Source organism: Sander lucioperca, chromosome 1, assembly GCF_008315115.2.
Source record: "Sander lucioperca isolate FBNREF2018 chromosome 1, SLUC_FBN_1.2, whole genome shotgun sequence".
Taxonomy (NCBI): Eukaryota; Metazoa; Chordata; class Actinopteri; order Perciformes; family Percidae; genus Sander; species Sander lucioperca.
In genome coordinates, this window is record NC_050173.1 from 22,770,442 (window position 1) to 22,786,914 (window position 16,473).

General features: G+C 42.5%; 2 protein-coding genes across 5 annotated transcripts; one reads left to right on the forward strand and one right to left on the reverse strand.

The window, feature by feature from the left end:
* Positions 1-59: 59 nt before the first annotated feature.
* lnx2a (ligand of numb-protein X 2a) lies at positions 60-12,172 on the forward strand. Of its 4 annotated transcripts, none has more exons than XM_031282119.2 (11): positions 60-231; positions 2,548-3,106; positions 6,021-6,256; positions 6,397-6,534; positions 6,733-6,932; positions 7,516-7,929; positions 8,053-8,226; positions 8,863-9,040; positions 9,132-9,357; positions 9,721-9,879; positions 11,381-12,172. In XM_031282119.2, the coding sequence occupies exons 2-11, from the start codon at positions 2,703-2,705 to the stop codon at positions 11,514-11,516; spliced, it is 2,265 nt and encodes a 754-aa protein (XP_031137979.1). In that variant the 5' UTR covers positions 60-231; positions 2,548-2,702; the 3' UTR covers positions 11,517-12,172. The 4 variants fall into 4 exon arrangements, with proteins under 4 accessions (XP_031137979.1, XP_031137981.1, XP_035856614.1 ...); XM_031282121.2 differs by having other exon boundaries at positions 104-227; XM_036000721.1 differs by lacking the exon at positions 60-231 and adding an exon at positions 1,653-1,670.
* Positions 12,173-12,274: 102 nt separating this feature from the next.
* gtf3ab (general transcription factor IIIA, b) lies at positions 12,275-14,714 on the reverse strand. Its single transcript, XM_031282123.2, has 9 exons — positions 14,511-14,714; positions 14,261-14,355; positions 14,073-14,169; positions 13,861-13,949; positions 13,697-13,770; positions 13,547-13,627; positions 13,226-13,458; positions 12,651-12,704; positions 12,275-12,531 (listed from the first exon to the last, which is right to left on the reverse strand). The coding sequence occupies exons 1-9, from the start codon at positions 14,622-14,624 to the stop codon at positions 12,397-12,399; spliced, it is 972 nt and encodes a 323-aa protein (XP_031137983.1). The 5' UTR covers positions 14,625-14,714; the 3' UTR covers positions 12,275-12,396.
* Positions 14,715-16,473: the final 1,759 nt, after the last annotated feature.

The following is a 16,473-nucleotide window of genomic DNA, read 5'->3' on the forward strand; positions in this document are numbered from 1 at the left end:
TTACGAGCCACCCCTAAGTCTGCTCTGGCTGGGATTGACAGCCACAGGCCCCGCCCAGGCCAGTTGACGGACAGTAGTAGGCGGGGTCAGCGCCGTCAAAGGCACGGGGGCGTTTTCGTGCGGGTTTGCGGAACGGGCCGTTGCAGTGAATGCGTGATTGAGGTCCCGCAGCTAATAATCATCCCCCTTTTTGGGGCCGGACTGCACGGCGCGGAGGAGCGGCCGGAGTAGGTAATGTTAAATCTGCTTATATTCAGTGCCTCTTTGAACGGTGTCAGTGTGTGGCTGCATGGCTTTGCATTGATATTGCCATTGTCGCTTCATCTGTCCTAGCTTTTCCGCTTGTGGAGGGTGGGATGGAGTCAGACAGATGGGGGCAATGATTTCAAAAATGCTCTTGCTTAATCAGATGTGTTCAACGCCTTCGGGTATCTTATAAATCATGACACTTCAATTGGTTCGTTGCCATGGTAAATTAGGACTATGACAGAACAAAATGATTTGAATTAGCAATTTAATCAGTGTCAGTTTTTGTTGTTATCATTTAATGTCTGACTGGAAAAAAAAAAGCTGCTTATTGCAACAGACCTCGCAGAGCAGCAGGCCTGTGCAAGTGCGATCAGCCTTTCTAGATTTTGTTAAGACAAGAGACGATGAGATGGGGGTTTATGAAAATGTAGGCTAAGCCGACAGGACCTAAGATTTTAAATGTGAGGCCTAAAACATCATCTCATCATATTTGAAAATGTCATTCCTGCAGGCGAGATTGTTCATGGCTTGTCTTGTGTTGTAAGATTAGATTGTCATCTCTGAAAAATAAAAAAATAAATAGCAGAGACAGGTGCAGGGCCAAGTCTGGTATTTATTCATATAGAAAGCAGTGCAATGACAATAACAGCATGGCCTTGGACTCACACACACACACACACACACACACACACACAGGGATTAAAAGAGAGATATTTCACAAGCATTTGATAGTCTTCATTTGACTTGTGTAAAATAATCTGTTGCTACAGAGTCCAAATATGTTTAAAATAGATTTAAGTGCTTTTCATGGCCGGGGCTCTAAACTGCTGCCACAGTGAAAACCTGAAGACTTTACTTATTAATAAAGGCTTTTAGCAGGATCTGGTACCTAAAAAGCTTGTGCATGATGTGTAGGCCTATGTGTTTTTGCTTATAGACTTATACTTGCATGTCTACAAGTCTGTGTGTGAATGTGTGTGTGATGTGGTGATGTCACATCTTTGTTACAGGAACAGAGAAGCCTTGTGTCCTCATGATTAATTCATGTCCAGCTGCGGGATAGAGACAGAAGCAGCCAGTCACACACAGACAGGAGCACGTACTTAAAGGAGGCTGAAATAAGTAACTACCGGTCCAGTAGCCAAGGAGACAGGATCAGACAGGTTGTCACAGAAATGGGTAGCTACAGAGATGAGACGAAAAAAGCAGCTAAAAAGGGGGCTCTCATCATCGTCTGCGCTCTCTGACAAGCTTTCAGGCTGTACCAGGGAGGAGCAGAGCATCCTGTTGAGAGAAATGCATCTGTTGTGTGGCTCCTCTGCATCCTTCTCCGGCTACACTCTGAATGTCAAGCCCCACTGAACAGAACAGGCTCCAGGTCGTCATGGAGACAAGAGCAGACCCCGCTGCAATAGAGCCAGGTAGTCACTGTGGCTTGGCTGGCCTGCTGTGAGCTGAGGCACGCCCTCTGCTGTCCACTGATTGCATCATGCCCACAGGGGCTCGGCTAATAGAGCGTCTGAAGGTCTGAGTGGCTTTGGATGCGAAACACTGTGGAAATGATGAGCGCACACAGTGCATTAGCTCTGGGGACTCACTCCCCTCGTGGAGTGCTGTATTTCAAGGCTTTGCTTTAGGCATGTTCTCTTTCTGTTGCAGAGGAGACTGAGTGCATCTACTGTTCATGGCTTGAACCAGAAATATCAAGTGTGTAAAGAATTTATACATTTATCTTCTTGTCTGTTTTGTTTTCATCTCTTTCGTGGATGTGACTGCCTTTCAGAGCCTCGCACATCCTCTCTTCTGTCTCATTTTCCTTTTCTTGTTTCATGCCTCTTTCAGATTTTTACATTCCATTTATCTCTTTCGCCCCTCCTCTTATCTCTTGTTCGTCTTCCTCGCTCTGCCTCTGCTCCTTTCTACCCCTGGTTGGTTTCCCTCACTGTTGCTTTTCCAATCCCACTTCCTCTGATCTGTGTCCTCTCTCTGCCTCAATCCCAGATAATTCCCTCTCTGTGGAATTGGAAGATTGCAGCAGGCGAGAGCAAAAGAGAGATTATACTGCCAGATTAGTGGACAGGAGCAGCAATACATAATCTCAGCACACTCACTGACACACACACACACACACAATCACACACACACACACACATTGCCACCCTCGATCTCATGCTGACACGTGGGCCCACGTGCACAAAGCATTTGCCACATAAATAAATGCACCAGCACATAATCAGACACTTGTTGTTTTTCTGAAACAGCTGTTTAACCCTCTTTTCGTTGCCCTCTGACCTGCAGGGTGATGTGCCATCAGCCACTGGGGGGCATCTGTCCTCTCTGAAACTTCTTCATCCTGTGAAGCTTATGGGATAGGAGTGCGTGTGCCCCTTCCCAACACTACAGCCCCACTGGAGTCATTTGTGCCAAAGCTGAGTTGTGTCAAAGGAGCAGAGATGGGCAGCCCAGGCTGCGAGGTGGGTCTAGCCGGGCCAGTGGAGCCAGCCTTGGAGGCTCTGTGTCCTGAGTGTGGCCAGATCCACCGCAGCTGGGAGAACCACCTTTACAACTACCGTCTGGAAGTGGACGACGACCTTGTGTGCCACATCTGCCTGCAGCCACTGGTGCAGCCACTGGACACGCCGTGCGGACACACTTTCTGTGCCCGCTGCCTGCGTAGCTTCCTTCAGGAGAGGGACTTCTGCCCGCTGGACAGGACACGGCTGCAACTACAGGCGTGCCGCAGATCCAGCATACTGGTGCACAAGCTGCTGGACAAGCTGTCCGTCTCCTGCCCTTTGACCCCAGTCTGCTCCCTCAGCATGCCACGATGTGACCTGGAGGCACACCTCAAGCACAGGTAATAAAGCTTACATACACACATAATCGATTCATGCTTTCATGAGAGCTGTGTGCAAACACAATGCATGCATGACAACCAGGATTTCATAAGCCTTGTACAGATAATGTAGCTTTATTGTAGCTGTATTGGAATCAATCAGACAATTACCAAAGACAATAGTTACTAGTGTTTACCTTCATATCTGAAAGGATTAGTAAATGAATCGATTAGTCGATCGACAGACAATGAATCGGCAACAGTAGATAATGATTACTCGTTTAGGTTTACTCACAAAAATGCCAACAATTCATTGGTTCTAGCTTCTCAGGAGTGTGAATTTGCTGGTTTACTCTTCTATGGTAGTAAACATTTTGGTTTTGAATGAACAAGCAAGTTGAACACATCACTTTGGGCTCTGGGAAATTGTAACATTGTTCCATTTTCTAAAAGAACCATTCATGGAGAAAGTAATTGACAGATTAATTGATAATGAAGACAACTCTTAACCTTTGTATAACTTTAAAAAGTTGCATTCGAAACCTCTCCATCCTCACGATTGGCTCGTTTTTGTCAGGAACTTTTAGAGATGTCATAGTTCTTAGTCCCAAATGGTTAGACTTACCCACCATCCTTAACCTCAAGGGGTTCACTCTTTGGCTTTTGGCCCATTTGGACCAGGTGCTGTGAGACCCTGAGGGGATTATTTGGCTGTAGGTCATGTGACGGGGGATTAGTGGTTCCCTACAGCAGTCATGGGTTGGCTGACCAGGAGCTCCATGTTCTCATTCTGCAATCATGCTGAGCAACTTCAACACCAGGGACCTTTTCAACCATTTCTTCTGTGAGACAGCCAAAGGCAACCCTGGCCTGTGGTGAGTCGTTGGGATGGCACAATGGCACCATTCTCTCACTGGTCTCCTCTACATTTCCTTATGTGTGTCTCTCAATTTAATTTTTTTCTTGCGCTCTCTTTCTTGCGTTCTCTGTTGCCCTGTCCTGCACTGAAATGCAAGATGTGTGTGTGTGTGTGTGTGTGTGTGTGTGTGTGTGTGTGTGTGTGTGTGTGTGTGTGGCCACAGGGTAACCCAGGTTAGGCTGTTACATGGATGGAAGTAGTGTAAAAGTGCTTGGAGAATATACGCAGCATATAGCAATTTTACTTTGCTTTACTATAATCACCATTATTGATTTGGGAGCAAACTTCTATATAGTTTTTTTAAGATGGTGTCTGTTGCTAAGGAGCCATTGGTGTTTTGACGCCTGCTTATTGACGGGAACACCTTAGTTAAGTCAAGGAGATTTAACCTTAACAAGCTCACACTAACAAGCTATCACTAACAAGGTGTTAAAAGCTTTTCTGAGTCAGCTGTTTTTAACAGGAGACTGCTGCCACATACGGTACTTTGTGTCCTTTAAGCGAGATAAACTTTTGCTGAATGACTGCCCCTGTAGCTACAAGTTACAATTACAAGAAAACAGTAACTGGTAAAACATAGTGTAACAGTAGAATGAGTAGAGAAGAGTTATTTAAACTGACTTGGTTAATAATGGTGGTAACACAGCAATATCTGTCTAAATTTAGCCAACGTTAGCTAACATTAGCCACCATAGGGATCGGTCACTGGACATTAGATTAAAAGACGAGAGTGCCAGCCAGGCCACAGTGTTCCACGGTGGTCAAGGTGGGCAGGTTGATCTTGTTACTGATGGTGTGTGAGAACTGAGGTGCTTTCACTGTTCCTGAACCAAAGTACTGGAATTGAAGCCTTAATATGAGCTCAACCTGTCAAGCTCATTACATATTGGTTAAAAAAGCTCACCCTGTTTCCTCTCAAAACTATTTCTTCTTCGCTTTGATGGAAACGGTCAAAGGTACAGTAGATGTGAAAGAGAGTTAGAAATTAGACAAGAAATGGTAAGCGTAAAATGGCCACATAGCATTACAACACCCGTGGTTGACTGTTTTCTAGTTTAAATATTGCAAGGGCAAATTATTGTGGGACAGCAATATCTGTTTTCCATGGTCCTGTTTTTCTTAGAAGCATTTAATAATGCAACCAGCACATAGCGGCCACTTACAGTAAATACTTCAGAGTCAATTAAGGGTGAGACCACATTGATCCCTTGAGTCTGTCTGAGTTTATTTTTAATTGTCTTTCAGTAAAGACTTTCTATTTGTGGGACAGAATTGATGCATCCGTCTCTTCCAGAGTTGTGTTTGTTTTCATGGAAAGAACATCTCTGAGTGGCTGAACTTTTTGCGACTGACCTATTATATGTTATTATCCAATCATTTAAGTAATTTATAATAAGCAAAAATGCCTAACTTATGCTGGTTTTAGCTTTTTTTTTTTTAGCTGTTTTATATCATTGTAAATTGAATATCTTTAGGTTTTAGATGGTTGGTTAGTCGAAGCAAGCACACTCACAAGACATTGTGGAGTTTGGAAAATTGTGATAGACATTTGTCACTCTTTTCTAGTATAAATGAATTGATTTATTAAAAAAAGAATTATTGAAAGAAAACGTGTTTTCACAGCCTGCACATGTACAGACGTGTCTGACATGGAAAGCATAAAGATATACGCAATATACACATGGTCATATATGCACATATATATACTTGTATGATTTTTAGTCAAGCCCAACATCAAATGTATATAAAGAAATCAAGATCAGAGCAGCAATGATCTCTCTAATCTGTGACAGTTCAGTGTGCCTCCACCATTGGGAACTTTCCTACAAAAATTACTTCTTCACTTTACTCACTGAATCCCTTCCAGCTACACGTGACCCTGCACTCTGAACTTCTCTAAGGAGAAAAGAGACTCTGATGGGATCAATAGCATCACATTAAATTAACTGATGCTGAACCTGATTTTCTTTACACGTCAGATGGACTAACAAACTGACGCCTGTTGCTTGGTGAAAGGTGTCCCGGGACGAGGTGTCAGCAGACGAGCGTGGACGGCCCGCGATGTGAGAGCGGGGATGAGCGAGCAATGGTATCCAGCCCTCCCAGGTCTCCCCGCTCCCCACAGACAGACCTAAGGGGCCGCACACCCTCTCCACCCTCCGGACCTAATAACACCAGCGGCAATGGGCCCGTGTGGATGGACGACGCCGGCCTCGACAACCCTGCCTTTGAGGAGAGCACGGAGGAAGAAAGTGAGTGGACCTACTGTCCTTTGTGCGAAATGAAGAGATTTAGATTGTCAATAACATCAATACAGTTTAGACTGAGAAGAATTCTATTGATAAGACCCAGCAGAAATGGCATCCATCGCTTCATGTCGATCTGTCTTTAGGTGTGGTAGGGTTGGAGTGTGTGGTCCCCAGGGTGAAGCGGCCCCTCAGTAATCCCTGCATCCACCTCCACCGCTCTGTCAGCTCCACCTCCTCTGGCTGGGACTGCCCTGAGTCTCCGCCTCTCTCTGCTGAAGAGGGTATGACATCACTTCCTCCACTTGACTGAGCATCTTTCTAAAGGGCTGAATACTAGAGATCTGTGATATTGCAGCTTCTTGCAATTGTAAGAGCTGTAATCTTAGACGACAGGATAATCACATTCAGGCAACATTAGGAAGATGTGGAAATTAGATTCTGAAATGCAGCTGTGTGATGTGATTTGTGTGTCAATAAAGGCTGCGTGAAGTTGCCCTCGCTTCCTGAAGGAGAGATAACTGCCATAGAGGTCCACCGGGCGAACCCGTATGTTGAGCTGGGCATCAGCGTTGTGGGGGGAAACGAGACACCTCTCATTAACATTGTGATTCAGGAAGTGTACAGAGACGGGGTCATTGCACGAGACGGGAGGCTGCTGGCTGGGGATCAGATACTACAGGTAAAACCGATCACTCTACCTTATTTTCATACAAGACTGGAGCTTCCAAAACATTCTTTTGGCTTCACTTTAACTATTAGTGGTTGTTTTTACACAATATTCATGTTAACAGTAGCTGTTATGGCAAACAGTAGTATCAGTTTATAGTATTGTATATTATATTAGTAATTCACTACCTTTTTTATTTGTAAAATTGAGTTTTATTATCTGAATCATTTCTTGATATTTTTTCTTTCCTATACCTCACAAAATATCTTGTTCACTTTTTTCTTAAATCAACTTTCTATTATTAATATATATATATATATATATATATATATATATATATATATATATATATATATATATACACACACACTACCTGGTGAAGATAGTGGAGCATTTAGCAGCTAAAGAGCCAAATATCTTTCTCAGGAGTTGGTGGAGACCAAAACAGAGTTAATCTGAGAGTTAATATTGGACTTACATTTGTCATATAGCCAGAAACAGAAGACACCATATGAATGTCAGTTAATGTCAATGACCAAAAAACAGTTTGAACATTAACTGTCCATAATTTCCTTTGACATATCTTTATTACAAGGTGAACAACGTGGACATCAGTAACGTCCCCCACAGTTTTGCTCGCTCTACACTTGCACGCCCTTGCACCACTTTGCAGCTGACTGTGCTTAGGGAGCGTCGTTGTGCCTCCCGGGCGCCTCCCTCCTCTTCCTCCTCCACCCCGGCTGTGCCCCACGCCCCCTGCTCCACCCCTGAGGGTGCCCCGTCCAGCCCCGCCACCCTGAGAATCACCCTGCACAAGCGGGACTCAACAGAGCAGCTCGGCATCAAGCTGGTACGGCGAACAGATGAGTCAGGAGTGTTTGTGTTGGATCTGTTGGAGGGAGGCCTGGCAGCAAAGGATGGCAGACTGCGGAGTAACGACCGCGTGTTGGCAGTCAACGACCAGGACCTACGCCATGGCACCCCGGAGCAGGCTGCACAGATCATACAGGTGGAGATGCATTTGGTCATTAAGGCTTCTTTTGGTATTATTATTTTAAGTTAAACATGAACAACAAAGTAGGAAATGTGAGTGAGAAATAAAGTCCCTAAAAGACTAACTCTGTCTGCCTAGGCCAGCGGAGAGCGAGTCCACCTGCTGATTGGCCGACCCACCAAACCAACTCCTCCTCCACCGCCAAAATCAAGCTCCACCAGAGACCTCTACTGCCTTGATCACTTCCTGCCTAACCACAGCTCTACCCCAAGTCCTGTGCCCTCACACCTCTCCCGCACCAGCACTCACAGAGTGAGCAGAGTTTAATAGTGATCCCATTGATACTCAAACATTATAAACGTCCATGACTCTTTCCTCCACATTGATTGATTCAGGCTTTAAAACTGTCACCCAGGCTCCCTGCAGTATGCGTCCCTATCTGCCTATCTGCTGGTGTGTGTGTGTGTGTGTGTGTGTGTGTGTGTGTACGCGCGCACGTGCGTGCGTGTGTCAAAATGCAAGTGTTAACATTTTCAAGATTTTTATTGAAGGACTGTTAAGTTAAGTTGATGTAATGTGATCAGGACTCTTTCAGGTTGTTTTTTTTCAAAAACATGTCAAATAATGTATTGTTATTTATTGTTGAATCATTATCGTTAATATAAACATTAGCGTGAAAATTAGACCTTAGAACTTGAATTTATATTAAAAACATTTTTTGCTTTTATACATTTTTAGGACTACATTTCTTTACTTTTTTATTAGTGGAGGTATTTTTCTGAGATGAAAATCAGTTTAAACCAGTTGGTTTTCTGGTGAAAATGTCTTGGTGAAAATCTATAAAACTGAAAATGATGTACAAAGACTGTAAGTAGACTGAAGAACTTGTGAATAGACATTTTCTGTGACTGAACCTGTGTGTGTGTTGCCTCTTGTGATTATACCCAGGACCTTTCCCAGTGTGTGACCTGTAAGGAGAAACACATCACTGTGAAGAAGGAGCCCCTCGAGTCTCTAGGCATGACTGTCGCTGGAGGGCGGGGCAGTAAAAGCGGGGAGCTGCCAATCTTTGTGACCAGCGTCCAACCACACGGCTGCTTGTCGAGGGACGGGAGAATCAAACGAGGTGAGCACTCCCTCCGAAATGACGATAACAAGACCAATTCTGATTAAACATTACATCAGAAATTGCAGCGTCTCCCTCCTCTCTTTTTTAGGTGATGTCCTGCTGAGTATCAACGGGCAGGACTTAACCTACCTGAGCCACAGTGAGGCCGTGGGCACCCTGAAGGCCAGTGCTGCCTCGCCCTCAGTCCAGCTGCGGGTGCTGGAGGTCAGCATGGTGGAAGAGCCCGACCATGACGAGCTGCTGCCTCACACACATGACAGTGACTTTGATGCCAACTGGTCCCCCTCATGGGTCATGTGGCTGGGCTTACCCAGGTGAGCACATATTTGTCTTCAAATATTGTATAGTTCTGGATTTAAATGTGCTTTTGTCATGTGTGAGTACTACAATGATGAAATGCTTTGATGCATTGCTATGACTGGATGTCACTTGATAATTATTTACAAATTGCAAGACGTACATTTATTTAGAGGACTTCAAACAACTGATTATCATTTTAAAAAAAGGGTATTGTGGTTTAACTGGCTATACTAGTACTTGCTTTTAGACATTTTTTGAAACATGTTTGGAGGTGAAATTATCCCACTTACGTAGATAGTTGCAGTGGGGTAAGCGGATATTTTCCCATCTGTTCCCATCAGCCCTCCTTCACTCTGCTCTCTGTTTTCTTCTTGCAGCTACCTGCACAGTAGTCATGAGATTGTACTGCGGAGGAACCACCCGGGCAGCTGGGGCTTCAGCATTGTTGGGGGATACGAGGAAAGTCACGGCCACCAGGCGTTCTTTATCAAGACCATTGTCCTCGGCACACCTGCGTACTACGATGGCCGCCTCAAGTGAGTGATCAGTTGTTCTTCATGTGTCTGTCTGTGGCTTCTGTTAGCAGTGACATAGTGGTGAATTAGCAGGTAGATAAACTGTGACCCCCAGTAGTTAATTGTTAAGAGTGGCGTGATGATAGGCCACGCCTAAAGAGTGCATTACAAGAACAAAGCTGTATTAACTATTAAATGTACCTTTTAATATGAAACAACTGCATGATGACCATTTAAATTCAAGATAGAATACCAATTTGTTTGAGTATTTTCTATTAGTAAATAAGGTTTCATTTTTATACTGAACTTTATGCCAACTCTGTCATATATTAACTATTGTCATAATGCAAACAGCTACAAAGAAACCACATTTGATTCTGTTTGACCCTATCTTTGTACACATGGGATATGAATATGATATAAAATGATATGAATACATTATCTATTGTAGGTTAAAATCCAGCTAAACCCTGTTCTGCATTTCAAAATGGAGATGAAACATTTAGTAAATGGGCACCTCTGCTCTCTGGGGGATTCTCTAATTAATCTGAAAGTTTCAGAGCATGTCCCAAAGATGGCATTTCTGTTAAATGTAATTTCCCACAACTAAACTGGGGTTACATTTAACCCCTGGGTCTTCCTTTTTTCTGTATCTTGTCTGTCCCTGCAGTATAAAAAATATAGGCTATAGGCCATTCTCTTCTAAAATAATCTATATATTTACTATTGCCAACAAATTATACGAAAAAGACCAAAACCAGCAATACATTGTTCCTACTAATAAGTACTGTCTGTGAAGCCAAAGCTTAACTATTACAATAAACATGACCACTGTCGTTTATTTTGAGTCCATCCTTCCATACAACGTCCTGCTGCTGTAAATACTCACTAGAATACTAAATGTGTATTAATCCACGTCTGAAAATAGTCCCCAACAAATAAACTATTTACTCTTGTTTGAGTGATGTTTGCTATAACGAACTCAGGGCTAGAGAAAGGATCGACCGGTGCACAAATGCAACTAACAATTCTTTTCAATATTAATAAAAGTGCTGATTATTTCCTTGATTAATTATTGTTAGGTCTGTAAAATGTCAGACAATCCCCATCACAATTTCCCAGAGCCCAAGGTGATGTCTTCAAATGGCTTGTTTGATCTAATTAACAGAAATATATATTCACTTTACTATCAGAGAAGACTGTAAAAAAACTGTAAATATTCCCATTTAAGACGATGGAACCATCAACCTTTGGTATTTTTGCTTAACAAATCTCAAAATTGTTGCAGATGAATTCGCTGTTCATTGATTAGTCGACTAACATCAGGGATAATTGTCGACAGTAACAAATAAACCTAAATTGTTGCTGTATTTTCAAGCTTCCTGTCACACTATATGTTTCCGTCATCTTTAATGTCTTCATATGACGTTCCATAATGTAGAGCTATTTGGATGGCACGTCACTCCAAGCTGTCAGGTCCTGTTTATAATCCATACTGACCTGTCTCTTGGTGTCACCCTAGGTGTGGTGACATGATTGTGGCAGTCAATGGCTTGTCGACAGCAGGAATGAGCCACTCAGCACTGGTGCCCATGCTGAAGGAGCAGCGCAGCCGGGTGGCGCTTACTGTGGTCTCCTGGCCTGGCAGCCTGGTGTAGCTGAGCCAGACTATAAGCAGCCTGTGCACCACACAGAGTCCACCCAGAATGTTCTATATTGGGAACGACCTTGGCCAAAGTGAACTGGTACACGCTACTGTACATCGCTCCATACCGGGCTTAATCCAGGACCAAAAGCATTCAGAACTGTAGTAGACCCAGCAGGACCAAGGCTGTCCTGACTAGATGGGAACTGATCCAAATCGTGCCACGTCACTCGACAGACTGCACTCAAACACACTGCTGTGTTCATATGGTCATGTCATCACTCCCGCTGGGAGAAATGGTACTGCAACTGTTAACAGGCAGTCTGTGCTGTGTTCACCTCACCAGGCAGTTGTAGAATCCAGGGCTGTATTCAGGTGGATGCATCGTTGCAGGTAGAGATAGATTAAAATTAAAAAAGTAGCCTGTGATCCTTTGTCATCTAGGATAATGACCTGTAATCACTTTAATAGTCAAGATTATCTGCAACACCAGCGCTGTATCCAGCTGAATAAGCCTCAGGCCTTATTAGAAACCTGCCGCACCCTGGGGGCTCAACTGCCCTTAGGCCTCATCACCATGACAACCAGCAGTCCCATCAGCTGGAGTTTTATACATGTGTGTCAATGTGTGTTCTGTTTGTTTAATAAACATTTCCTTCCAAGGACTAATGGTTCTTCAGTGTGCTTTTCCACTTTGCTTGTGGGAATTGTCTGTTGGAAGGCAGTTATGAGCAGGAGGCCGTTTAGTAACTGGAAAAATTGCTAGTATGGTACTGCTGTATTAATGAGGCTTTATTTTCATATTTGCACAAAAAAAAAAATAAACAGAAAAATTGTGATTTGCTTCACCATTAATGAACACATCCAAGCAGATTTAATATAATAATGCAGCCTCAAGATTTGTTATCCTTCAAAGTTGTATTGTGCAGCTTTGCAGCAAGCTTGTCGGTCTCCGCTTGATTCGCTGCAGCTGCCTGTCTGACCTGCTGTGCCACACGCCAGGGCTGATTCTTTTTAGGACGCAGTTTCTGGAAGGGGAACAAATATTAAAAATACATAGTACACAAAAAAAAAAAAAAAGACAAGATGGAGGAAAGTCATTTACTATAAAAAAAAAAAAATTCAAAAGTTGACAAGGACACATTACCTTCACCTTTTTCTTTGCTGGGTCATGCACCGCTCCATGTCTCCAAAGGTTTTCCTGATTAACAATGAGACCAGTTACCAACTAAACTGTACTAGAAATTACAAACAAAAAACAACCTCACTTCTCGTAGTGACTAGCCATGTATATAGTTTCAGTTTTTTAAATACTTGCCACCACCCAAGTATAAATGACAGTTACTGGAATTGAGTGTGTGGTGTTCAAAACACTGAAAATTTTCAATAAGCTGTGCATCTTGCCAAAACCAATTTTCTGTTACACTGATAACCCATTTCCTTTGTAGAATAGATACAAAGGTAAGCCATACAGCAAGGTCTAGATTATCCATTGCTGCAAGGAAATGTTTTTCATCACTCTGAGCGCCACAAACTAAATTCCATTCTCCTCTTGCTGTATTGGGGTTGCAGCAAAGTGTCAACATGCATATAGGAAATCATTTAGCAAGTAAAAGCCAAACTATCAGCATGACTGGATACCACTAGTTTTGAAAAAAGTAGTTTGTGATTTGACACATTTAACATTCAATGTTGTGTCAAATCACACAAGTGCAGGTTTACCTTCATGGCGAAGCTCTTCTCACAGCCAGCATACGCACAGCTAAAGGGCTTCTTGCCCTCATGGTCTCCCAGTACATGACTCTCCAAGTTGAAGCGACGAGTGAACTTTTTATCACACCCTTCCCTGGGGCACGACAGCTTCTTTCTCTCCCCAGAGTGGACACGCAGCTCATGCTGGTGCAAGAACCAGGTATTGTTAAACTGCTTTTTGCACTCTCTACACGGCACCTTGACTGAGAACAAAGAAAACACTAAAATATGCTTGCTATTTGTGCAAGTCAACACAAAAAAGTCTAACACTTCCCAGCATTACATTCATACCTTTGTGTTCTTTTCTGTGCTTCAGATATTCTGTCCATGTCTTTCCCTGAAAAGAACATGCTTCATTCTCACAGGGGTAACCTGCAGCAGAGAGTTTCGTTAACACAATATAATTAAAAAGAAATAGGAGTGGTCTGTTTATCAACCAACCTTCATGCACTTTCTCATGATGCTTCAGTTTACCATGAGAGGGAAATTCTCTTGTGCAGCCACTGAAAGTACAACTACATCAAAAGATAAAACGTTCAGATTTGAGATGGCCAAGGACAGATACAAATTTCAATTATTCTTGCATCAGATTTGTAGCCACTCACTGAAATGGCAGAATCTGTTGGTGCTCACACATATGGGCTTTCAGTTGGTTCCTCTTGTTGAAATCCTTTCCACAGCCCTGATGGTCACACTGAAAGAGAATAGGAACAAAATCAAGCCAGTACATCATTACAGTAAACGCCATACTACTTGTGACAAAGTTTAAAAAAAAAAAAAAAAAAAGAAACAAAAGAAAACTTCAGGATTATTTTACTTTATATTGCTTCTCCTTGTGCTGGTGAACTCGAGCCATGTGGTTCTTCATGCTGGTATTTGTGACAAAGGCCTCAGAGCATCCATCTGCCAGACACCTGGAGACCAGAGCGGGTAACTCATCAAGACAAACACCAAGGTTACATTTTACTGATCCAAGTCATTTCAAATAGGGATCGAGTGGCTTACTTGTGTGGCTTTTCCCCACTGTGAATGAGCTCATGTCTGGTGAGTTGATAACGAGTGCAAAAGCTCTTGTCACAGTTCTCACAGGAGAATGGTTTCTGAGGGGAACATTTAACACATAATCCCAACAATGTTAACTGGAGATTAAAACACAATATTAGCTGTTATGTGTCTACTCCGTACTTGTTATATCATTTGTTCTGTTTGCCTTGTAGCAGCTGTGACCCCCTTGTAGCAGTTCAAAGCCACTTACCAATCCTGTGTGTTTGCAAAGATGAGCCTCTAGCTTCCACGACTTACTAAATATAGCTTTACAATCAAAAAAAGAGCAAACATAGCTTTTTTGACTTTGCAACCTCTCCCCCATCTTTAATACGATACGTCAGATGTGGTGTTGTGGTCACAGACAAACCTAGTAGTAAAGGGGCAGGACACTTACTGGCCTACAACCAGCAGCCCACCTGTGCTTAATTTATCTTATTGGAATGTACCAATTAGAGCAGGAAAAGGGGGTGTCCTATCTCACTGAAACTAAAACATGCAAGAGATTTGATATTTTAATATTTTTACTACAACAATTGCATATCATTTTTTAAAACCTATACTTATAAAACTCATGTTCAGCAGTGACCTACACTCGATGATTTAGGCCCCATGATTTTAATAGTAATCCAATTGATACTCAAACATTATAACGTCTATGACTCTTTCCTCCACTTGATTGATTCAGGCTTTAAAAATGTCACCCAGGCTCCTTGCAGTATGCATCCTTATCTGCTGATCTGCTGTGTGTGTGTGTGTGTGTGTGTGTGTGTGTGTGTGTGTGTGTGTGTGTGTGTGTGTGTGTGTGTGTGTGTGTGTGTGTGCAAGCAGGGAGAGAGGCGTCTGTCTCCATTAATCACACACAGAATTTACTGCTCTAATCTTATCAACCCTCCAATATTGTTTTCTGATATGTGTGCTTTATTGTTGTCAGAAAGTAATCTTGAGTGAGATCCTTTGTGACCCACAAACCTGAAACTAAAATCAACCTTTCTCAGCCCTACACAATGTGACTATATACATGGCCCATTCTTTTCTCTTACAAAAGGAAAATGTAATTCATTAACAATAAGAACCACTATTTTGCTGTATAACACACATTACTTTGTCACTTAGCTAAATCGCCTGTAGGCACAGTGGCAGTGGCCGCTGTTCAGCAATGGTTACACAGTCTCACATTAAAGCTAGACTAACTTTAGCTGAACAGTAGCCACTGTGGCCACAAGTTACAATTACTATATAGGAGAATACTGAAGGAAATGCTAAAACTTAGTGTAACACTAGCACAAGTAGAGAAGAGTCATAAAAATGTGACTCAGTAACTGACTCACTTATTCAGCAATATTCAACTAACATTAGCTAACATTAGCCACCATGAGCTACTGGTCATACCAGATCAAGCGGCTATAGCAAAACTCCTGAGTGTAATAAACTGAGCAAGGATGCCTTTATTATTTAAATGCAATTAACTTTTAAATTGTCAGAAGAGGAAATTTAGTTTTCTTTTAAGTTACATACCAGTAGTTTTGCTTTAAGTCAATGTAAATGCTAAAACTACCATTTAATTAAAGCAGAAATTAAATTTATTAAATAGCCTATTAAACATTATACCAAACTGCTTAAAGCGAGACTTTATAACTTCTGGTTAAATGCAAAAACATTGTGTAACAGCAGCACAACTAAAGAAGAGTCATAAAGTCAACAAAACAAACTGTTAGCAATGTCTGCTATACATAACATCTATTTTGAAAGTTTGCTAACATTAGCCACCATAAGCTACTGGTCATACCAGACCAAGTAAGCCTGTAGCAGCAACACCCCTGAGTGTATTAAATTGAGCAAGATTGTGCATTTGTTTGAATGAATGAATTCAACTTTTCATTTGTATGAGCTATTCTTTCTACCAAAACATACATAGACTCGCTTTAGATAACAAAAAACAAACATTTTAAGGCTCTAGAAAAAAGACAGAGACACTGACAATCCAATCACACTATCTGCTTGTCCAAACATTAGAGATCACCCTCTGAGCCCATGCCATGCTCTCATGTGAAACCTTTGACTGACTTTTGTGAATAAGGCCTATTGAGAGCCTGTTGGGGCGTTACCTTGGTGCCCTCCCACGCTTCAGGTAAGCATGCCTGGGTCAGTTGACACCTTTATCAGCCTCCTGC

Coding starts and splice junctions, on each gene's coding strand:
- gtf3ab (XM_031282123.2), bottom strand. CDS start 14,624: ATGGGGGAGAGGTTGCAAAGTCAAAAAAGCTATGTTTGCTCTTTTTTT. Junction 13,628..13,696: donor TCATGAGAAAGTGCATGAAG/GTTGGTTGATAA, acceptor TCTCTGCTGCAG/GTTACCCCTGTGAGAATGAA. Junction 13,459..13,546: donor GCACAGAAAAGAACACAAAG/GTATGAATGTAA, acceptor CTTTGTTCTCAG/TCAAGGTGCCGTGTAGAGAG.
- lnx2a (XM_031282119.2), top strand. CDS start 2,703: ATGGGCAGCCCAGGCTGCGAGGTGGGTCTAGCCGGGCCAGTGGAGCCA. Junction 6,933..7,515: donor CTGGGGATCAGATACTACAG/GTAAAACCGATC, acceptor CTTTATTACAAG/GTGAACAACGTGGACATCAG. Junction 9,358..9,720: donor ATGTGGCTGGGCTTACCCAG/GTGAGCACATAT, acceptor TTCTTCTTGCAG/CTACCTGCACAGTAGTCATG.